The sequence below is a fragment of the Mycteria americana genome, chromosome 6 (genome assembly GCF_035582795.1).
Source record: "Mycteria americana isolate JAX WOST 10 ecotype Jacksonville Zoo and Gardens chromosome 6, USCA_MyAme_1.0, whole genome shotgun sequence".
Lineage (NCBI taxonomy): Eukaryota > Metazoa > Chordata > Aves > Ciconiiformes > Ciconiidae > Mycteria > Mycteria americana.
The window spans coordinates 21,370,587-21,394,344 of NC_134370.1; the positions used below are offsets into that span (position 1 = coordinate 21,370,587).

The 23,758-nt window shown below is 41.5% G+C and overlaps 2 protein-coding genes across 2 annotated transcripts in view; one reads left to right on the forward strand and one right to left on the reverse strand.

Annotated features, from left to right (window-relative positions):
- WDFY4 (WDFY family member 4) overlaps positions 1-23,758 on the reverse strand; it is a 151,574-nt gene that overhangs the window by 30,337 nt on the left and 97,479 nt on the right. The window contains exons 44-50 of the mRNA XM_075504926.1: positions 20,313-20,461; positions 19,069-19,189; positions 16,558-16,643; positions 15,046-15,108; positions 1,988-2,030; positions 1,056-1,175; positions 436-553 (exon numbers count right to left, since the gene is read on the reverse strand). Coding sequence (XP_075361041.1) covers positions 436-553; positions 1,056-1,175; positions 1,988-2,030; positions 15,046-15,108; positions 16,558-16,643; positions 19,069-19,189; positions 20,313-20,461 — 700 coding nt within the window. The remainder of the gene's footprint in view (positions 1-435; positions 554-1,055; positions 1,176-1,987; positions 2,031-15,045; positions 15,109-16,557; positions 16,644-19,068; positions 19,190-20,312; positions 20,462-23,758) is intronic.
- LRRC18 (leucine rich repeat containing 18) lies at positions 11,305-13,227 on the forward strand. Its single transcript, XM_075504939.1, has one exon. The coding sequence runs from the start codon at positions 11,379-11,381 to the stop codon at positions 12,165-12,167; it is 789 nt and encodes a 262-aa protein (XP_075361054.1). The 5' UTR covers positions 11,305-11,378; the 3' UTR covers positions 12,168-13,227.

The window sequence follows — 23,758 nt, forward strand, 5'->3', positions numbered from 1 at the left end:
AGGTCTTGATCTCTAGAAGTCAACAGCCTCAACGTCCTGTTTCCTCTTCTTAAAGTAGCTGTTAGCTAAGCTGCACGCAGCAGTCTTCTACATGCAGCTTAGCTAACAGACAAGACTAATGCGTGCAGCTTAGCTAACAGCGCAGTCTTTTCTAGGGAACATTGCTTTTTGCTGTAGCGTCTCTTCCCGCCCAAGGGAGGAGGACAGAATGCAGCAGTACGTAAGGCACGTAAGGCAGTGCTTGCAGGAGTCACTTCTCTTTGAATCCTCAACCAGTTTGTATCCAGAAGTGAGAGGAACTCCTTGACATGGTGCTTCCCTTAGCCACAGCTCTGGAAAGTTTTTGGGTTACCTTTTCCAAGGGATTCACCAGCTTCTCCAAAGGCCTGAGGAGGCTCAAGCCTTTGCTGTCTGTTAGTCTCCTAAAACACTCACCCTCGCTCTTCTCTACCTCATTGTAGCGCTGGATGAACTTGCGTTTCCTCTCCACAGTCTGTGCTCCCATAGGCTTTGACAGGTCCCGAAATGTATGAGGATTAGTAAGGTTTAGAGTCTGAAAAGCAAAACCAGCAAAGATGTGAATTTTTCGATCCCCGAGTCTTAGACATCATGACTAGCTCAGTGACACTGGATAGCAGCAAGGCTGTGTTGGAAATTTCACCTATGCAAGAAGGCTACAGACTCAGTACTAAAACATCCTCCTGCAGAGCTGGGATGGGACTTGGAAAGAGAGTGGCAGCATGTGCCACTGAAAGGATAGCATGTACAAAGAGCTTCACAAATAAAGGACCTGGCAGGTTGCAAATTGCTCTCAAGGCTTTTCTGTCCAAACCTTCTTGTCAGGGGTCACAGAAGGCTGTCCCAGCGTATCCGCTGATTTGAATCAAATGCTGATTTGAAGATAAGGCTAATCTATAAAGAATCCGTGCAGTTCAAGTTAACTATCTTAAATTTTGAACCCTTGGTCTAGACCCTTCTGCTTCAATGGCATAATTCAACAAACCTTTGTATGGTTGTTACCATAGAAAGTACAGAATGCTGCAGCAAGCACTGACCTCAGAGTGATAGTCAGCAAGGACCCACGGAAACACAGGATATTGCATGTAATCATTGTAGCTGCGGCCAGCCAATGTGTTCAGGTACATGAGGTAATCAAAGTTGCTGATCTCCCTCTTCTGCCAGGGAAACGAAACAAGCATTAAAATCTCCTAACTCCACCCCTGAAAACCATGCCTCAAAGGCTCCCTCAGAGCCCTGTGGTTCCCAGGTCCACCAGGACAAGAATTATAAATAGTGTAATCAATCACCCATTGCCATTCAGATCAGCACAATATCTCTTATACAACAATCCATTCAACAGAATCTGAGTCTTCATTCTGGCTCTTCTTCAGACAGGTCATTTGCATTTGTCTATAATCACCCATTGCTTTTATCCTGTATTTGCATAACAGAGCACTTTTCCCCAATTTAAAAGTGAGCCAACTGCATGCAATCTGTACATTGGAAAATCCTGGACAACTGCCTGTACAGAAAAGGCTGTACAAAGTGCTACATATAAACAAGAAGGTATAGATTTCTTCAATGTGTCTTGGGTCACCAAGGTCAGGGGTTCAGGAAAGTAAATGCATCTCTCAGCTCAGCAAAACATCTGGGAAAATGAGAGGTGCACTGACTGAGATGTACAGATGATCTATGAACAGTCATTCAACTAGGTGGCTCTCTTTGGTCTCAGTTTAAAAATGTGCATAAAATCACAGTTAATCTGCCAGACAGTAGCACCATATGTTTCACAGCAGGAGGAACAAAACCTCTGCAATAACCAGATGTAAATACTCTGCTCCTCTTGCCAATAACCTCACCTCCAGCAGTGAAAGAACAGCTTAGGCCTTGAAGTACATATGTACACACACACACATATCTGTGCATGGACACACAGACAGGTGCTGAAATTCTTTGCTTAACCATGTGCAGCCAAGATTTAGCTTACCTGCCACTTCTGGAGCATTGTCTTTTCCCCTCCTGAGTGTTTCCTGTATGGAACAAACATTCGATTGAAATAACCGGCTTCAGAACAATAAGAGAAAGTCAACACATTAACATCTGTGGTCCCTGTGCCCCCTGCTATCATCCCACAGAAATGAGAGAACACCAACACTAGAAGAATGCTGAAGTTTCATCATTGACCAAATCATTCCAAAACCAGAGAGTGTCATCAGTTAGGTTAGTGCTGCAAGATGCAAGTTTCATTACTGCTTTCAGTAGGAAGGAAGGCACTGCCTGATGAATAGGGATGGTCCAGCTTCAGATGGCTGATGAGTTTATCACTGTCAGTCACTCTATGACATGCTGACTCTCCCTAAGCTACTTGCCAGTCTGCTCCTGAATGAAGTGCCACTTAAAGTAGGATGTTTAATAAAGAAAAAAGAAGGAAGTAGGGTGGTGGTGATAGGGATGGATTCTGTTTGCCTTAAGATATCGCTGCAAACTGCAGCAGTGATGCCACATGGTAAACAGCAAGAATTCAGAAGCTGGCTCACAGGCAGGGAAGATGCCCCTGCAGCAGAGGCAGATGGACAGCTGGGGACAGCAACCTCCTCAGCTGTTCCAAGCTAAGCCACATTGCTAACCAGTCTGTGCTCCCGGTCTCATCCCACTGTAGAGCTAGAGTGCTAGTGACAGGTATCGTTAAGGCTGTCTGTTTCTATTCTGAAGCCTTATTCTCAAAGGCTCATGCTTTTCTGAAGTATTCTCAAAATACTAGCTTGAAAACAGAGGTGCCTCAGTCTCCGTATCACAGATACTCTTTTTGCATAAAGCACTTTGAAACTAGTGTAGTCCTTAAAAAATGGGTTGCCATTTCTATAATTTTTTTAAAGTAAAAGAGTAAATATGTTTTTTCCACTTTCTTTGTTCTCAAAATGCAACTTTTTACTGAACCTTTAAACAAAAAACAAACCAGCTGAAGGCAGATTCTAAACAGGGGAGTTCACCTGAAAATGTGAAAAGGTCAAAGGTTCTGAGCAAGCAAAAGTAACATTTAAACTACACTGAGCTAGAAGGTGTGTCACTATCTGAAGGCCGTGGACTTGCTCTTGTCAATTCCTAGAGACCAAACTGAGACAAGTGACAGCTTCTGGATTAAAGAAACTTTTGATCTGCCAAAGTAAACAGGGTTACTGACATGATATAACTGGTGGTAGGAGATGTTTTTCCCTTTGAGTGTACAACTTCAAACTAATCCTAAAGTGCCAGCTCAGAGACAGGATTACTAACTTCCTGAAGTGTAAGGAAATCAGTTCAGCCATAGATTATAAAACTGCTACATGTATAACTAGCTGCTATTTTGCACTCTTATGCTCTGTATTCTGGATTCTGATCACACCAGAAATCCACAAAGCTAGGCTTAAAGCAGCCTCAAAGATCTAAATAAACCACGAGAATGGTCTATGATCATTACAGTTGTAAACTACCTCTCATGATTATGAATCATTATTTTACTGCCTATTCACTCCTGGACCAGTTAATAGTGTATATAAAGGAAAAACACTACAGTTTACTCAACACAGTATTTTATTCCTTGCTTAGGCACTCTCTGCAGAGAAAAGTGTGTATCTGAGGGAAGGATTTTTCATAGCCTAAGTAACAACTTATTCCATGAACAAACATGAAACCCAGGACCAGTTCTAGCTCATGGTCTCAACTCCCAAGCTTTAGTTTAGTTCTCCTGCTAAGTGTATGAAACCTAACAATGATAGGCTATATTTATAGAAACCAGGCAACACAAAAAGGTGTAGTTCATGTGGCAAGATATGGGAAAATAGGATCTTCACTCTCTGTCCAAAAAAATGAATAGATTATAAGATGGTCTAAGTTTATAAGATGGTCTAAGTCTACACAATGTAAATTAGAATAAAGTCCATTGAGTAGAGTAGAGTTATGGCGGTTTTGCACCCCCAGTTTGAGCCATATGTAGCTCAAGAATGTAAGAATTCTAAAGTAGGAAACAGACGTTATGAGCGCTTACCCTTTACAATTCAGCCGTCTCGCACTATACGTAGATTTCACAGAGCTTTGCCCCACTGGCCTTTGTAAGGTCTACAACAGACCTTTGGAACTCAGAGAGAGTATCTCAAAGGGATGGAACAGGATCAGGATTCCTGGCATTATTTGAAGTGTGGTTGGGTTAGGGTGTTTTTCAGAGAGGGATCAGGTTAGGTTCTTCCCTTTCCACAGGGCCAGAGAGACTCACTAAAACTGCCCAGGTTTATTTTGGATTTATCGCTGAGTTAGAAAGCAAGGAGTCATGTAACATACAAACCTGCTCAATCCATCAATCCTCCAACATTTTAAAGTGGGAGCATTATAAGGGAACTAAAAAACCATACACCGGAGAGAACTCGGCCAGTCTGTGTGTGTGTTATGCAAATATGCATAATGTATGTTGACTTGTGGGTGCCATGACCCTCTAGTGGAACCCTTGCTCTGCTTGTCACAAGCCCTAAACAGCTAATAAGGACTCTACAAGGGTCAAAATAATCTTCTCTCAGCTGACTTTCGAAGCCAGTATATAACTCAAAGAGGTTGATGAGTTCATGTCATGAAAACACGCAAGGCTAAATGCAGTCACTCCCCTGTAAGAGCCCCCTTCTGGGTCTCAGGGGACCAGGCAGGATGCTCCCTCCAAGTTCCCAGAGATCTGGAATTCTGCATTCTCCCTTGTCACTCGCAGGGGCTCAGAACATGAATCGCATTACAGGCAGCTCAAGCCTATTCCTCCCTTCTCCTTGGTAATCAATCAGCATTCCTCCAGCCAACACCTCTCTAGCCAGCACAGCAAAAGCTCAAAGTAGATCAACTGCAGATATCCAACCACAGTGAGTGCATTTAAAAATAAATAAATAATCAAAGGCTGGTTTGAAAAAGAAATTGGAGAAGTGCTTTATAAATGTAAATAACTAAACTTCAAGAGGGGGTGAAGTTATGTGAAGTCAAGAGAAGTACCTACATAGCTATCTATATCGAAATCTATATGGTATTTGTAGGGCACTAGCCACAGCAGAATCTAAACATGATGTGTACTAATGATCCACCTTTGGCTACACTATGCCTAAGTGATTTATTAATCCCTCTTCCATTAACATCAGACTATGATCTCACTCTTGTGATAGCCAGTGCTCTCCATTTGCTAGAGACAGGTGGACCTCAACCCATTTGGAGATTCATTGCAGATGAGATAATCTCAAAGGATAAGATTTTGCCCCTAGTGAAATTAATACTAAAATTGCAATAAACTTAATTGGGTTCTTAGACTTCACAAAGCTGCTTTCACTTTCTTTTTGTCTTCCATCCTCCAGATTTCTTAAGTCTGCAAAACAGTGCCAAGGCTCTCCTAAAATCACTTTTCTTAAAGAATCTTTGCAATTACCAAAAATATTGTGAGGAAAATCCCCTTCCTGGTAAGCCACAACCTAGGTCCAAGTCCTTCTATTAAAAGAGGAACGAAGAGGTCAAAATGAATGTCAGCTTTCCCTGCGAAACAATCAATTCTCTCTCAAACCTCAGAAAAGTGTTAGGTTAGATTACTTTAGAAGAAAGGTACAGGATCTTCCTTGTTTGATTGTACCAGTCTACCTTCTGGGTATTCTTACTCTGTGCTCAAATAATAGAGATATAAACCAAAATTTATAAATAAGTATAATATTAAGTAGGGCTCCTCGAAGAAGGATGTCTTGAAGGGTCTAAGGAGGGAAAAAGGAATCTCCCTCATTTACAGAATGCTGTTTGCACCATGTGTATTCACAGGCTTAAACCAGACAAAGGGATAACGTTTCTACTGCGGAAATGCTGCACCCAGGCACACTTCAGGTTGTAGAAGAAAAACATCAAGTAAATTCAATTAATTTGTTGAGGTGAGCAGAATACAATCTCCAACCCTGGAATCATGCAAGCACATCAACATTATCAGCTTCTTTATGCCAATAATTATCAGCAAAAGAGGGACCTCAATGTTGCATCTCTTGTGAACAATACCTGCCACAAAACACACAGCTATTTCTCTTCCATAGTTCTTTTTTTCCAGATACAATTTTGGAATTACTGCAACCAGTTACTAAAAGCTTGAGCTTGGTAGCCCCAGTCATAGAGACAAATACCAGTAAATTCACATGCTACAAAGGGGAATTGTTGTACTAACTGTACTTTTGAAGGTCACAGACAGATGAATATAAACTGCAGCTCATATCTTCTCTGCTGCACCGCTGAATGAGCCTTCCCTCCTGTGTCTGTATCTATCCGATCTGGCACGTGCCAAGGATGGTATCACAAATGTTGCAAGTTTTAACACGCACATACAAGTATCTCACACTGTGTTACAGCCAAGTAAAATTAAATAGCCAAATTACTAAAACGGACAGTTAAGGCAGTATTAGAAGCTGACGAACAGCTTCTTGGTTAGAAGCTGCTTCAGGTCCAGATGCTTTTTCTTTCTGCATAATTTGAAATCTAACATTTCCAGGCACTGCATGCAGTTCAGTTCTTTTCCCTCCAGCTTGAACTTGCATGCTGGAACCAAACATTATGCTAATGATCTCCAAGGACCTAGCATTGCTGTTGCTTAGGAACAAAAGTCTCACAGGCTGTGGAAGGAGAACTGAATAGAGAGACCCTGGAGCTGGGGAAGTCCTTTTTGCCACACCTCCTCCCCCCGCACACTCACATACACAAATTTCTTGAAGAGCTGCCATTTTCCGTCAAGGAAGTACGATTCAGAATTTGCAGGACTGTGAAAAGGAAATTGTCCTGTGCTCCCTGATCATGGGTTTATTTACAGACTGAAAGACTAATTCGTTATTCAAGGAAGAATAGACAGAGGAAGACTGCACAGTAACAGACCATGAAGGCTCGTCCCACACTACTGAAAAAAACAAGCAGCTTGTGACATCTATACCTCGCCTTCTAAGTCTTCCTAGCTGCTAGCCGGTAAGATCTTATGCAGGGGGGCAGTCTGGCAGAATTGTTAAGATGAAAGAATATTTTTATTTATTTTTCGTGGGCCTTCATTTTATAAGTGACCTTGCACTGTGTGACAGCACAGAGGCTCTGAAGTGATCCAGAAGAGTAAGAAAATTAAGGAAGGAAACCTCTCTCTGTCTATTTGCTTATGGCAGGATTTAGTCTAAACCTGCCTGTTAGCAAGAGACTGCATTTAAGATAGTCAGTGAATTAATCTCTCTTCCACAACAGGTCGTATCCAACAACAAAGAAATGGTAACAGGCTTGTAAGCAGGGAAATAAAAACCTACCCTAGCTGGAACTGCTTGGCTTCATACAAAATCATTCACTGCACTAATGCTGGTTTTAAGCTCTATATGAAAGTATTTCTACAGAGCTATTCCATGGCTGAATTAGAACATGTCACCTCATTGCCTTCCTGCCCCCAGAGAGGTGCGGCACACGTGTAGCTCCACTGGGCTTGGCAAGCCTGCTCTGCAATACACAGACTTCCAGGAGGAAAGACAGAAAAACTTTTCTCACAAACTAGTTCAAGATGGGATCAAGATGGTTCTGTGCAGCTTTGGGTGCAGTGAAGTAGGAAACAGCAATCTATGGGAGGAAAAGAACAGGCAGAACCACAGAGGAGGAGGTCCTGAAATACCCAGACAGTGTCACAGGCAGAAGGCCTGTTCTGCTCCTGCCAGCCCTGTGCTGAGAAAGGAAGAAGAAAGGTTCAGGTAGAAGAGACTGCATCATCAGGGTCCATATCTGTATTCTTCTAGGATCGGATCTCCTTCTTAGGATAGGCTTAAGCTACAATGGGTCATGACTGGGCCCTGTGTAAGTGATTAAGTGCAGATAAGGAGTAATCTCCAATCCTTCCTTGCCTCTGAGAGACACTGACAGTCCTAGTCCTGATGCTCAAGGTCTGTTCCCTCCCTGCAGCTCCCAGCAACACAGAGCACCACAGACAGCATGATTTCCTTGACAGATATTTTCTGTTCATTTCTGTATCAGGTCAGCCTCAAAGGTCTGGGCCTGTGAAACACTCCTAAAACTCTGGGGTTAGCCCTGGGCTTTCAAAGCCCAATCCAGACCAAAGATTTTACCAAGTGTGGATGAAAAGGTGAAGAGTTTTCTAGTCAAGGTCCTCTTTAGTGAGACCTTATCACATAGCAATGCAGCACCCTCACCCTTGGGCAAAGGCTTGCCAGCAACATGGAGGGTGAACCTGGTAGTCAGGTGAGGGTTTAGAGAAAATGAGTAAAGAAAATTCCCTCTTGTCATCATCGTTTGTTAGGTAGTAGGGCAACATATGTACCTCTCCCTCTGCTATCCCAGGAGATGCACTGCAAGCATGAGATCAAACAGGCATAATTAACATTTACAGCAAGGAGGGCTCCTGTGATTCCTGAATTTTTAATATCAGTGGCTACAGAACTGGAGCCCTCTTATGCAGAGCTAAAGAAAATGAGACGTGGCTAAGTAAGCTCCATTATCTCCAGCTACAGCCCTGTGAAACACTGATAATTAGTTTACAAGCATGCAGAAATAAGAGAGCTATTAATCCCCTTCAAGATGTCCGGTGCGCTGTGGTGTTTCTGCAGAACCCTAATACTAATCCCTATCTCTGGGATTGAAAATCACCTTTTTGTAAGTTCGAAATGTGGCTCCCACTTTTAACCGAAAGGAAATAGCACTTGGAAAACGTGAGCACTCCCTAGGGACTCATGTGTTCCTGATCAATGCACCTTAGATGTGCATGGTAGGATTTTAAAAATCTGACTAAAAGAGACCTGACCCTACCTTCAGGTGGTTAAATCTCTTTGAAGTCTGGGTATTATTCAGTGCATCGCACAAAAAGATCTGTCTTCAGGAAAATTACACTGATCTGTTTGATTGGAATTCTTAAAAATCTGAAAGGTCCAGGTTCAAACTTTGTAACAAGTTGGCGATGGTTATTGACAGAGGAGTACCCAAACCCAAAAGGTTAATTCCTGACAAGGCTCCAGCTTTCAGCCTCCAACACCAGGCTCCCTCTAGTGCTCCCAGGCACGCACAGCACCGAGGGACACCAGCACTGGCAACCAGCATTAACAGACAGATGCAGAACAGGCCGATTTTTTGGCTAGCTGGTATTTTTAAGAAAGGAAACTGTTTTGGATCAATGTTTCCCCCTTGGATTTTAAATAAAAAGTAATAGAAAAAATTACTAGGAACTGAACAAAATGTTTTCTTTCTGAGAGTTTTAAAAAGCATTTTAAAAGACATTATCATTTTGAATTTGGAAAAAAGTATGTATTTTTGCTTGAGGCTCCCTTTCTTTTTTTTTAAAGGCATTCTTGGCTGAAAAACTTCACTGATCAAACTGCACTGAATGTTCTGGTCAACTTATCCAGCACAAAATTCAAACAAAAAGAAAGTTGGACCCAAAAGCCACCAGGTTCACATCAATTGCAGGAAACAGAAAGTTCCTTTCCATCCTGCCAAAGTGTAAGGAAGCTGCCCTGCAGATCTCTTTTTGAAGCATGGTAGTCACCCCCTGTGCACCAGTAAGGGACTCAGGGTGTCCTGTACCAGCAGTACAGCTCTGGCATTTCCCATGCAGCTGAACTTTATGTTCACAGAATTGCCAACAAGAATATTGCATGAAATCCTTAAAATGAGTGAATTGTGATTAAAAAAACTATTGTTTTGATCTCCAGAACTTCCTACCCACTCCTGGGCAAGTTATTTAAGCTAACATCAACGAAGGTGGAAAAAGTGCTTAATTTTCCACTGTAGAGTACTTTGCTTCAGTTACCAGTCTACAGTATGGAAAGAATAGCATTGATATTGCCCCTGGGGCATTGTAAGGTTAAATACAGCAAAGATTGAGAGGCCGTCAGATATAATGGTAACACGGCCCTGTAAGTACTGGTGAGAGACAGAAACGTGGGAGTGACAGACATAGAAAGATTTAACTGTGTTTAAATATTTTTATATAAAATAACAAAGATTCCATTTTGGAACATATCATCAGACCAAGACAGACCCCACTGTGCTGCTTCCAGGATTTTTTGAAGCCTCTGCCTCATTACAGAGCTCCCAGGAGGGTGGGTGGTAACTGGCAGACATCTCCCTTGCTTTTGCATTATTTTTGGCTATGGCATGTAATTGAAAAGGAGCTGAAATACCTTAGTTGTAGCCTGAGCTTCCCCTTCATGTATTTGCACATGATTAATGAGTAGCCAAAAAGCCTGAAGGGTTTGTAATGAAGCCTTTCTAACAGGGAAATGTATCGTAGACAAATCCATATTTTGTCCCAAACAATCATTCTTCAAAGCTGCGATTTGACTCTTCACAATTAAATGCCAGAGCACCTGGACCATCCTGAGATTAGCCAGCTGTAACCCATGCTCCTCTCTGCACTCTGGCTGAGAGGGACATTGTCATCCATGTCCCACACATAAAACACATAGCACATGCTGAGCATCAGTATGAGTCAAAAGTCTGACCAGAACACCTACACGCATTTTTCGAGGGCAGGGCACCTTCACAGTGGGAGTCCATCTATCCCACAGCATGGATGGAAAGACAAGGTTAGAGTATGCAGAGTCTGTCCTTGAAAGCACAGGAAACACTTACCAAGGCCTGGTTTAACATGTCATTAAGCAGCACTGTCACAGAGCCCCTGTTGCAGTCTGCTCTGCAGGTGATGTGTGAACTGCAAGCAGTTCTGGCAGATCTGGGAGCCCACTATGTTCCTGAGGTCCTGGTTAAAACAAGACTCAATCATTTGCTTTAAATATTTAATCTTTCAATAGCGTTCAGAGCCCAGATCTCAGGTCCATTAAACAGGATGTTTAACCAACCTGTCAACAGATGCCAGGCCTGTAAAGAAGGCAACCTGTTGGTCTGGTAGAATAAGTACAATTTTGGATAGCTTCTTTTAGTGCAGTCCCTAAGGACTAGATTGAGACCCACAATATGTTTTGCTCTGGTCCTCAAACGGCTGATGGATAATAACACATTTCATTCAGTTTCGTTACATGCTGAGCTCAAATCAGTATCTAGGAATGAAAGACAGCAAATTTCTCCCACTTGTAATTTCACCCTGTAATGCAATATAGGTGTTACAGTGCAACAAAAAAATATTGTAAATTATTAGAATTTTACCTACTCAAAATACTTTCAGGAAGAACTTTCAGAGTTGCAGCTTCAGGGTTGAAAAGTCCTGACCTTAAAAAAAAGACTTCTGAAGAGTCCAGCAGTCACATGCTAATTTATAACTATGTGATTATTTTGTTTTTAATTAGGGAGTAACAGCCACTGCTTTCAAAGGCTTTACTGGAGTTCCCACACTTCACAGAATCTGGTGTGTCTATCTGTCTCTCAGTGGAGAGATGGCCAAGGTGAAAGCAAAAGGTCAAAAAGGGAAGAAGATCACTTTGAAAACTGCCAAAAATTCCATCCGGATATCTTCTGACGGAGGGCGACGTCTTGACTTAAGCAAGATGGGTATCACCACCTTCCCCAAGTGCATTCTGAAACTGGCTGACGTGGATGAACTTGATTTGAGCAGAAACATGTTAAAAAAGATTCCAAGCAGCATCCAGAAGTTCCAGAAACTGCGCTGGCTGGACCTGCATAGTAATCAGCTTGAGGAGCTGCCCGAGGCAATAGGTACACTTCAGAACCTTTTCTACCTGAATATATGCAACAACAAGCTGACCACCAAAAATCTGCCAGAAGACTTGAACCTTCTCAAGAACCTGCGTATTCTCAACCTTGGCTTGAACTGTCTCGACAGTATTCCCACCAGTCTTGGGGCCCTGAAGGAACTTAAGGAGATAGGTCTTTTTGACAATGCCTTGACCACCATCCCAAACAGTGTGAAAAAGCTCCCCAAGCTCAAGAAACTGAATACAAAAAGAAACCCTTTCCCAGATTCAACAAAGCCAGAAGAGCATGCTGACTCCATCAAGCGCATAGAAACACTTCACTTAGTCCAAGAGAAAGACCTGTGCTGTTCCTGCCTGAAGATGTGTCAGGATGAGAGGGACAAGCTGAACAAGTTAAAGAATGTGACATCCAGCCCCTCAGAGAAGCCAAGTTTCCCTTTACTCCTTACACCCAATTCCTCTGCAAAGGATAACCAAGAAGAATGGAGATTAAGAGGCAAACATCCCTGAAATATACCAAGGCATTCCACAGACCATGTCCCATGAAGTCCAGCCCAAGTTAATAAAAAGCTGACCTCCTTCCTCCTCCCTTTTCCTGCAGTTCTCTTCCTTTAAAGATCTACCCAGCTTTAGAAGCAGCAGACCTATGCGGTCTCTAAAATGAAATCCAGAGCAACTAAAACAGATGTATATTTGGGAAAGGAAGGACTATTTCCATCTGGGCCTGTTCCTACAACACGTTCTCCATGTTTGGGCTTGTTTGGGTTTCTTTTGGTCTTTCGTGTGTGCACGTGTCCAGTGAAGGAATCTTCAAAAAGATAGGTTTTTTTAGTAACTCTACTCCCCTCACTGAGCCCCAAACATTAGATCTGTTCATTTTCATAGGGTGAGACACAGTTAAACTAGTCTCAGTAAATACCATCTGGAGGAAAAGCAACAGACCTGGGAACCTTCTGCTGCTGGTGCCTGCCATCAACCCCTCAGAGAATCTCAGACAGGCACTGTCAGTGTAGGAACCATTCAGCAGAGGCAGCAGACGCAAATGTTATGCTCAGGAGTAACTAAGCCGTGCAAACACAATGCTTAGAGCTAAACAACCAGTGACTCACTCTGCCATCAAGGGGCCAGACTCTGTATAAGCAAGTTCTCTGGGATTTTGGGTGCTATACCTGGGTGCAGTGATCTCTAACTTGCACGACTCAATCAGCACCACTACCTATACTCATTGTGTTTTGTGTGCCTTCTCCAAGGAAGGTACAGAAGGGAGAAGGGACAGGGAAAAGATTGCTCTTTTTAAGGGTCCTGGGCATATCACTTAAGCAGTGACTAAGAGAAGAAGAGTCACCCTCTTCCATGATCCAAGAGTCAGCTGATGAATTGATGAAATCAGGTCTGGTGTCCCCACAGTACTTTTAGCTTTCTGTTCACATGTGTGCATGTACATGTGCACCTGAGCACGCACATTCACTTACTCAAATCACATCCCTAGGGCAGAGAGTGCTGACAGCCTGCAAACAGCAATATACAGGTACAAGCAAAGAGCAGATTATAAAAGCAGTCAAGCATGACATGAGAAGAGGTGCTGGCTATGGCCATAGTAACATATGGTGACAGCAAACATTTAAGTGTATTTAAATGAAAAATAAAATGCCAGCGGCAAAGTACTCAGTTGTCCACTAACAGCCCATTATCATTTTTTAAATGGCTACAGTAGAGCCTAGGAGTCAGAACTCCTGTGTATTATTCCTGTGGACTAGGTGGAAAAACTGACATTGGGTTTCCCAGAAATGCTACTACCTCAACTTCATATGATACATCAAACTAGTAATTTCTTCTTTCAACGCTTCAGCTGTGCAGTTATTAATAGTGTGTCTGGGCAAAGAGTTTAGTCTGGCCTGCCTCCCTGTCGCAGGTAGGGCAGGAAAAGCTGGGATGCTATGGAAGATGGCCATTGCTCCCTAGATGGGGAAGGAGTCCCTTGTGCTGCTTTTGAATTCTTCTAACTCAGGAGCGGCTCCAGAATTCAAATGAGGGAAAAGTAAACTCATCAAGTCTTCAGTCCTTCAGTTCCCAGACTGGAGCTTGGTACAGGGAAGCATGCCCACTGTGGTCATTTTTTCTAACTTTCCACTTAAGCACAACTTTTCTGGGATCATTACTTAGGCAGTGACACTATCTTATGTTTATTTTATTTCAGCTTATGCTGTAACATGGCCCAGCCAAAGCTATGCCAAAGGCCCCTTAAATTCTTAGAGTGAATAAGGCGCACAGGGTCCTCTCTCAGCCAATGGAGTAAAACTGAAGGCAGAGCCTTATGGGATTCAGGACAGGCTACTTCAGATCTAGACATACAGCCTGCTCCAATCTGAAACCAAACATGAGTGAAATGTTTCCCACAATAATCACAAGCCCAGCTAAAGCCCGAAGCTCCTGCAGCCATAGTGCATCTTATCCCAAGACATTCTCACCTGTTGAGCACCCAACAAGCACAGGCAAAAGGAAACCCTGGGGTGAGTTATTGGTTACTCCACACGGAACACACATCATGCTCCACAGAGTCAACCATGACCTCTGGCATAGGTCAGGCTCTAGCCAGAGCTGGTTGCATACTGCACTGATGCTTTTTGCAAGCTGATGGCTGGTACTCAGGGGTGAAAATGTTCACTTACAAGACAGGTAATGATCTACAACAGGTAGAGTGAAAATTAAAAAGAAGAGTACAGCTGACACAGGCCACAACAGCTCATAGGGGCAATCTGCCCCTCAGGTTTCAACAGTATTCCAGCCTCCAGACAATCATTTCAGAGGACACCAGTTAGGCACTTAGGGTTGTGTTCCTCAGACATCCAAATTGAGAAGAGTTACAGGTATGCAAGTAACTCAAGGTCAGCATGAAACATGATCTCAATCACCTCCCACTAGGGGAAAATTTTTTTTCCTGCAGTGGTAAATCTGAGGCACAAGAAGTTGGAATCTCCACTGTGCAGTTGCTATCACATGCCAAAACGTCCATGTGTAAATCACTGTCTGCCCTAACCACGCAATAAAGAGGCCATTATGCAGAAGCATTATGGATTAGCTCTAACCTCACCTCACTGACTGTCTCTTTCCCACACTAACCATCTGTGTAGAGTTTACCAATAAAGTCATGTTAAGGAGGTAATAATTATTAATCAACCACGTACAGTCAGCTACTCAACACTTTCTTCATGTCTTCATACTGTGGATGCTGTACACTAGAATGCTTTTCGGAGTTCTGGGGACACCTTTGAATCTTTAAAATAGGGGGCACAAATAGGTACATTTCTAGAGGCTTTTTTTTAAGGTGCAACTTATTCACACAGTTGCACTTGTTATCTACAGAAACTCAATGTTTCCTATGTCTTACCTTATATTCAGGGACTCTTCTGTTATCCCCTTCGACTTCAAAGCAGGTTGGAAAGAGCAAAATCTATAGGAGATATGAAAGGTCACATTATAATTATTTAAATGGTTATCTGTATACATTACATATGTATATAATCTATGTCATGTCCTGACAGCAACTTTCTTCCTGAAGGATGCCACAGCATTTTACTGAGACTCTAACCTAGGACAAAGCTACAAGACAACACAGCAAAAGCATACATTTAATATTAAGGAGTTGCCTATGAGCTGGATAAAAGCAGTTTTTTTCCCAAATAGGGCCTTGAATTGATATACAGGGCTATGGACTTATGATCAGGTGGTTTAAGTTGCTATTAATTAAAGCCAGAAAATGACAACCCCCTCAGACATTTATCTAGCAAAAATGGCAGAAAGAAATACCAACCCATGTCTAAGCCATTCCTATTTACTTTCACTGGGGGTTTATGATGTCAGACACACTAAACCCTTGAAATACATAGGTTTGGTGACCTTCAGCTGAGGGGCAACACAGGCAGCTGAGGATTAAAACATTATCTTGAACTGCCTCCGCAAGATTCCCCCAAGAGATGTTTGTCAGAGCTGAGACACAGCAAAGATAAGGGCTAAACAAAGCAGCTGACTCTGGGGCAGAACCTGGTGATTCTAAGTAGCCACACTATGCAGCCAGTTTAGAAGGGAAGACTGGATAAATCTGCATTGACTTTTTAAGCAATGCTCTATTAGAAACTGTTCAGAGATTCCAGGAGCAGAACTGCTATGATTGTTTAGAAATTAATAGTACCAGTCCTCAGTCCAGGCTGCAGAATTTACCACAGGAAGTACTACGTATTGAAGTATTTTTCCTGCATAAAGGACAGTGAAAGTAAACCTGATGTAACGGCCAGAACTGCAGTAGGAAAAAAAAAGGCAAGAAAACAAAGTGCAAATTAATCACTTTATAGTCTTACATTCAAGTTCCACCAAACAAGACAAGCACATAAGGAGAAATCTTTTTTTAAAAAAATTCCATTGTTAAAAGTTAACTCCACACCAAAGACACAAAATCAGAGAGACAAAAACATTTTATTCCTAAAGAATCTAACGACGCTTTGTGTGTTGGAAGAAAGCAGGAAGAAACCTTCTTTCACCCAGTACTGTGAGGTGAGACAGAGGTGGCTCTCTCATCTCAGTGAGAGGAAGCAGCACAGCTGCAATTGCTATTTCCTGGGATGCAAGGACATACAACTCACCACTGGGTGCTAGAAAAGTCCTGCACATGCATTAGCTCCCTTGATAAATCAATGGCTATATAATGCTCTGAAGAATTCACAAGTCAGCAAAAGGAAAATTTCATAGCTTTGCTTAAGTGTAACCCATTAAAGACCAAGGAGCTGCAATTGAAGAAAAAGCCCCTGGGGCAGCACACGACAGACATCTAAAGCCAGGATAAATAGAGGCAATAGACCAGGAGTGTCACCTGGGTGTTCACATGTTATTATGAAGTAGTGATTACCTCTTAAATATCTTATTTCGGTCGCTGTCATGGAAGACAAGAAACCTGGAGTAACCATTTTTGAAGAATATTTCCAAGGCGATCTCCTGGAAAGGTAAATCATTTACAGCATGAAGAGCTGCAGAGCAAAGCCTAGTGCTGCAAAGAGTCCATCATAGCCTGCCCAGTTCTTCAGGGCTTTAAAAAAAAAAGGCCTTGTCTTTGTATCAAGTGTGAGGAAGTGTAGCAAAATACGTCTAATATTCCCAATTTCTCCAACTGCAGGAATGCTCCTACTGGGTTGACTAGGAGTTCAAATGCTTCTCTGAAGCAAAATCAAACTCCAGATATTGGTTCCATCACCCACCTCCTCCTGCTGCTTCTGAAGCATTTTTATCTTGAAATCTCAGTGTGATTAACAAGACTCTAGTAGTATTAACTTCTAATTAGGTGAGAAAGATAACATGAAGAGGGGATGCTAAATAAGAGTTTCTTTTAGAAAGCAACCATACTGCTTTCTAAATGAATATGAGCTCAACAGAAATGCCAAAATAACTTCTCCTGACTAGAAGCAGCAGAGGAGGAAGGGAAGTTTATGACATTTCTCACTGAAACTTTAAATAAAGTTGAAAACTTTGCCCCCTTTTTTCCACAATATCTCCACACATTGTTATGTTGGACATTTGCATATAATCCTATTATTTATTCAGTGAGTGGTCCTTTTTTCCCCAAAGTAAGTCAAGTAAAACTATAAATAACATGTAGTGTCTGGGACCCCAGACATTAGTTTCAATCCAAATGTAGTAGGTGCAATACAAACCTAGAAAAACACCACAATGGCAACTGCCCTATACATGATTCACAAATGAAGTATAAAGCAGAAAGGTAATATGAGAGCAGCTATGACAATAAACAGCTTGCAGCATTTGCTCTGAACCTCAGCTTTCCAAACCAAGTCTGCTCAAGTGTCTCCATTACAGAATTGGGCTACATGGTTTCACAGTGCTTTGCTCTGAGCTGGGCTGTGTGCATGAATAGGAGATCAGCTCTCTGAGGCACAGTAGCTGCCTAAAGAGCTGATCCACCTGTCCCGCAGGGAAAGCACAAGGAATCAGTTTTCTTCTTTTTCTGTCATATTTTTTCACTGAAGTCCCAGTGCAAGAATTTGAGAGCCTGATACAGATACCTGAGTTTTCAGTTCATTAATTGAAACAAAGCAAAAATAAACAAAAAAACCCCAGCCCCCAAATCCCACAACCAAAAAACCAGATAAACCCCTTAAACTAACAAGCTCCACCTTTGCCCCAGGCCCATTCAAAGACTGTTTTTATTCATCTCTATTTTTTGTTTTGGGTCACACAAAACATTTCCATTTCACATGTTTAAAATAATCCATGCGTACACAAACAGGAATATATGAGAAGGCAGCAAGATTCCACTGGCAACTTTGATGCTATTTACAAAACAGAAGAAGAGGTGACAGTTCTGTTGTTCAGGTTGCTCACCAGTGATGTAAGAAAATAAGCTTCATACAGTTACTCAGAACAAGACTTAGCATTCCTATACATGCTTAGAGAGTGACCTAACCACTGAGATAAGCTATATCCTGAAGCAAGTCTCACTTACTAAAATTCCATTTTGCATGCACAATTAAATATAAAATAAAACAGGGCTGAGTCATGGATGAGTGTCATACTACATGACATAAGACAATTATCAGCCCATTTTCTCCAACTTTTGAATTTTCTGAATGATTTCTTAGTTCTCTGTTGAATCTCAACCTTCCTAAAATTGATTCAAAATAACAGGTAGCTACTTATGGCTGCTTCAAAACTCCATATTTTTGTTAAATGAAATCTGTGAATTACTCTTTAGACTGTACCAAAACCCTCTAGAGCAAGTACAGGCTCTGGTGCTGCAAGAAGGTCTAGCTACAACTGTTCTGTGATTCTCATCACAGGCTCATCTAAACCAGGCAAAACTAAAAGGGTACTAGGCCACTGGTAATGAGTAGCTTCTGGGTAGTGCAGCTAAAGGCACAGAGGATTCAAATCCTCTGCTCTGACTTATGATTCATGTACTGACTCCCATGCACAACCTGAAAGTTATTCCAAGAGGCCCAGGGTAAGCGTGTTACACATACCCATAATCCACTGATGTCCAAAACTACTGAAGTCTGTGGCAGCTGAGTATTACTGAAAGTCAGACACTTACTAGGAGCTTCCATCAAAACATAGGAAACTGACTTCAAGTATTATTTTCAAAAACATTGAGATAAACTCTGAAGAACATTGTTAGCCTAACAACTAATGAGCCAACCACTCCAGTGAGGGTGCGTAAACACTCTGGTGAATATAGGAAGGAGTTTGTATTACCAAAGACTAATGAAGCAATGATGGGAGCAAAAGCATTTTGGGACTCAAGCAAAGAAATGTCAGCAATCTTAGTAAAAACTGTGCAAGTAGTTTTCAGTCACATGTCATTACTGCTGTTGCAGCTATCCCTCAAATGACCAAGCATGTTAGGTCCTACCTGCAGAAGAAAGCGCATCAGATGAATCTCTTTTATATCATGATACGAGTAACGGGAACACATCTGGTCTCCCACAGCATGATCTTTATGACATAAGTTGAAAATAAATGGATCACTGATGCTGGAAGAAAGAAAAATTAATTTGAAAAAAAAAAAAAAAAGATCAGGAGAGCCCGCATGAACGTCCAAGTCCTCCCTAAAGAAGAATAGAAATACTAAGAGATAGCAAGATCAACTGGGGCATACATGAATTGAAAACAAAGCTAAATACTGAAGGCAGATTTTGTACTAGCTCCCAAAATAAAATAAAGAGCCTGTGGAGGCTAAGGATAGGTTTGGTATTATTTTAGTGCATGCAATAGGCAGACAGCAAAGTTTTGCACACACTGAAGTCTGAGAAGCAAGGGAAGGAGCTGGGTGGGAGAACCTGAAAGCCTGGGTCAAGGGCAAGCATCATATGGACACATATCTATTATAAATAGCAATTAATTGGAACTAATAATTAAACAATTAATTCATTATTACTTTAGTTGTGCACATGTATTGCAATTGCTATGTACAGCCTAGCCCACAGCAAATCCTTTAGAAAAACAACCTAAGCTTTTATCGGACCCAGTCCAATTGATCCTTAAGTCACCTGATCAGATTGACTGATATTGGACTTAGTAAGAATCGGATGTAGCGCAGACAGTCAGGGAGTAAAAACACTGAGTTACTCACTGTCCCACTGGGCTTTGCACATGAGCACACAGTATGCGCAAAGAGCTAAGTCTAACAGACTCATTTTCAATATTGATCAGTTTCAATAAATCATGAGTCAAAGATGATAGCAGTGTGCCAAATATTAATTACGATTTTGTCTTGGAGAAACAAATAAAAACTTATGAGACAATGAAGCTAAAGGCTCTTGTAATGACTGTTCCATATGAATAAAAGATGGGAGCCAGTTAGAAAGAAACATTAACAACACTTTAAAAGAATTGAAAAACAGCAACGTATGTGTTAGACTGCCCACCATCTCCATCTGTTGGAGCTGGGAGTCCTTGTTGCACTTCCAAAGCCTGTGAACAAGCACCTATGTTAGTTATGGTAAACAATTCTGTGAACAGATGGAAAGGATGGCAAACTTCTTGCTTTACTAACATCCCTCTTGAAATCCCCCCAAAGTTTGTGCAAATTCTAGGTATCTGTGTGCCAATACTGAAGTTAACCAAGCAGATCTCTGGGAGGAAAGAATGACTCACCTGGACAAGCAGTGACGTGTACAGTAGACTTCTTCTAGAGGGGATAACACAAAGCACTCACAGATGTAAAAGTGGTCTTTGCCGAAGAGCAGCACTCCTTCCAATGCTGTATGCCCCTGCACAACTGCCACAGAGCACTTGAACATGACCTAGTATGGAAGCAAGCATAATGAAGCCAGGAGTGGGTAACACAGGAGACAGGGACAGCAGGGAGCAAGACCCAATGATGCAGAAGGACATGTGTTTGTACCAAAACAGCTGCCATCTTGACTGGCAGGTCTATAGGGATGCAGCCACAAAAATCACCGTATGACTGACAGTGCATGCCTCTGTGGTACTAGTAGCAGGAGGGTCCAATGCCCTTTTCCCCCAGTCAATCTGTTCCTTCCCCATCTATCTGTGGTTATATTTAGCAACATCACTACAGAACATGAAGAGCTTGCAAATGTTGCAGGAGTTAGCACTGCAAAACTTTGTTAGACAGCAATACTTACTACACAGGCAGGGGATTGAAGCACTGAGGAAAGAATTGACTTACACAGCATCATACAGAAAAATAGTGCCATATAATAAATATATATATATATATTTAGAATACAAAGAAAAAGCAAATAATTTTATCTAGATCCCAGTGAAACCTATACATGAAAAAAATCCTGCAAAGGGATCCCAGGGAGCAATGAGCAAGGAAAGGATACTCTAGGCATCTATCTTACCATGGTCAGCTGAATCAGCATACAATGGATTGAAATCTCAGTAACACAAAACTCCTTGCATTGGCACTTTTCCTTCCTATATTATACAGAAGGCCAATCAAAATATGTGAATCTATGATTCTAGTTGTTTTAAAGATTTAGTTAAACATTCTGGAATAGCTTAAAAAAACCTCCCATGGCAACCTAAACCTCACTTTTAATTTCTCCTGAGCAAATTAACTTGGCCCTTAAAACAGAGGAATTTCTAACCCACAATTTAGAAGCATTAGGAATTTTTCAACAAAGGAGTTCTTCAGTCATATATGCCATTTTATAGAAAGTTTTCTTGGGAATTGAACAGTTTTGATAAAGAAAAAAAAGTCTTTTTTCTGGAACAGTTTCCATGGCTAAGAGATGATGTAGAAAGGAAAAAGACCAATACAGAGATGAGAAAAGCCCAACGATCTGGAAAATTGTGTGGGCTGCAGGAAACTTGAAGTTCTGATTTTAAATCAAGCAGTAATTCATTGCGAAGAATTGCCCTAACATTTAGAGGCATGAAGTTCCTTATTTTTCTTGTCTGTTGATTCAATCTTCTATATATATTCAGCTCCAAAAGAGCAGTCCACTGGTTAGTGCAGTCAACTGGGAGAATCAAGGTTAACTCACTACTGTGCCCAGTTTGGACCAGAACTTTGAACCAGTATCTCCTACATTCCCATGGAAGGAGGCAGGAGCTAATCATCAGCCTATTAGCCCAGTCTCAGATGAAGCACCCTGTATTTGCAAAAATCCCTTCAAACATTCATACTACAACAAAACACTAATGCTCCCAAAATCTTAACACACTAATACTACCTTACATACTAAGAAAACTGCTCACTGCTGAGCTCCCCCTGCAAATCAACACATTCCTGAACTACATATAATCCAGCAATGAGTGTAAAATTTTGCAAGCTGAGTATGTCTGAAACTGCAAGGACCAGAGGGCTGCATGCAGAGGAATTAGATCTCAGAGATATTTAAGTAACAGGAGAAGTTTGCTGGTTCAGAAATCTAGTGCAATGTTCTTGAGAGAACTGATTGACAAGTATGAGAAGTATCACAAATTCTGTTTTTTCTCTTAAGATCTCAATGATCTTACCTCTACCAAACTTCATAAGAACAGGGATCCTGTATTATTTTTTTGTGCATGCAAAAATGACCCAGAAATAGCATTGGTGCTACTAGATCATGTAAAGTCTACATGATGATATGTAGAGTAAGTACGGTTCTCTTTCGCTTTTTGCCTTTGTTCCTACCTCACTATTTCTGGAACCAAATCTACAACCTTCCTTGCCTCCATCCCAAAATACACACAGGCTAACTCAGGTCAGCTGAAACAGACCTGCACTGCTACACAAGCTTTCAGTCTTGGATGCCAGCATAAACATAAATAATAAGTTCATAAATAATTGAAATAAAATCTTGTTTCTACATTTAAATTTTTTTACTCAAAAGCAATTATTTTACCAACAAAATGGGGGTTTTAATTTTTGAAATCACTTGAGTAGGCACAAAAGGTTGTTTTCATTCCGGGTTTAAAAAAAAAAAAACACACACAACCCTGGAAGATTTCTGTGGGTAATTTTTGATAAAAATCCCTTCAATCTCCTTCTCTTCCCCCTCTAAATTATTTCTAAGAAAAAGCTAGTATTTTTCCATCACCTATCCTGCAGATCCCACAGGAATGCCTGTCTCTGCAGGGATATGCCAACCACAGAACTCTGAACTGGAGTGCCTGCGCGTGTGCATGCCATTACATGGTTAGAGGCATGTATGCTTGCACTGAGAATACTGGGGAATTCTGCTTACATTAGCAAACCACAGGGTTTCCTGAAGTAATTAAATAGCAGAAAGATCACTTCTTCCCAAAAGGAAGGTAACTGAATATGGAAACATCAGGCAGTTGTGTAAAATAGCTAAATGGACACAAAGTTGAAATCCAGACTTCTAAGAAATTGAACTCCACAAACCCAGCCCATATGCCACAGATCATGTGTGCGGTTTTGGGAGGCACGTGGATTGTGAAGGGGGCCTGCTCATGATCACTATGAATCTGCCTCAAATAATCACTTTGTTACTCCACCTAAGGCAGGACCCGGGCATGTTAACAGGCCTTGAGAGGGGAGAGATCATGTACATCTCTTTCTCAAACCTTAAACTCTAAGCCCCAATACATTCTGTCTTCTGTACTATCCAACCAGTAACAGTCACCAGTGCCAAATCCCTTTCTTCAATTTTATGTTATCACTCCCAACAGAATTAAATACATCTGCACCGTTAGAAATACTAGAGCCCTTGGGCTGAGTCGGTTGTTCTGATTTGGAGGACAGGGCTCATTTTATTCCAGGTGAGTAATAAAGATCTGTCAAAGAGGTGTACTAGAGTACCCCCACCAGGACAGTCTTGTACTACAGTCTTGCATTGAAACACCAAGGAGCCTGAAATTACCATACATTAAATAAAAACTTTCCTTTTCTGTCAAAACAGAACAGAATCCAGTTCACCAGCCACTAGAATAATTAATCAATGAAGGAAACATGACATAAAATAATTGAATAATTACCTTCTAAGGTATTGCCCAAAGCCCTGCATCTCTTGATTGCTCTGTTCATTCAGATGTGCGAGGGAATTAAAGCTAAAGGCGTGGGGTTTTTTTCTTTTTCTTGTTTTTCAGAAGAGCTGTTTGTAAATGTTCCAGTTGCATTT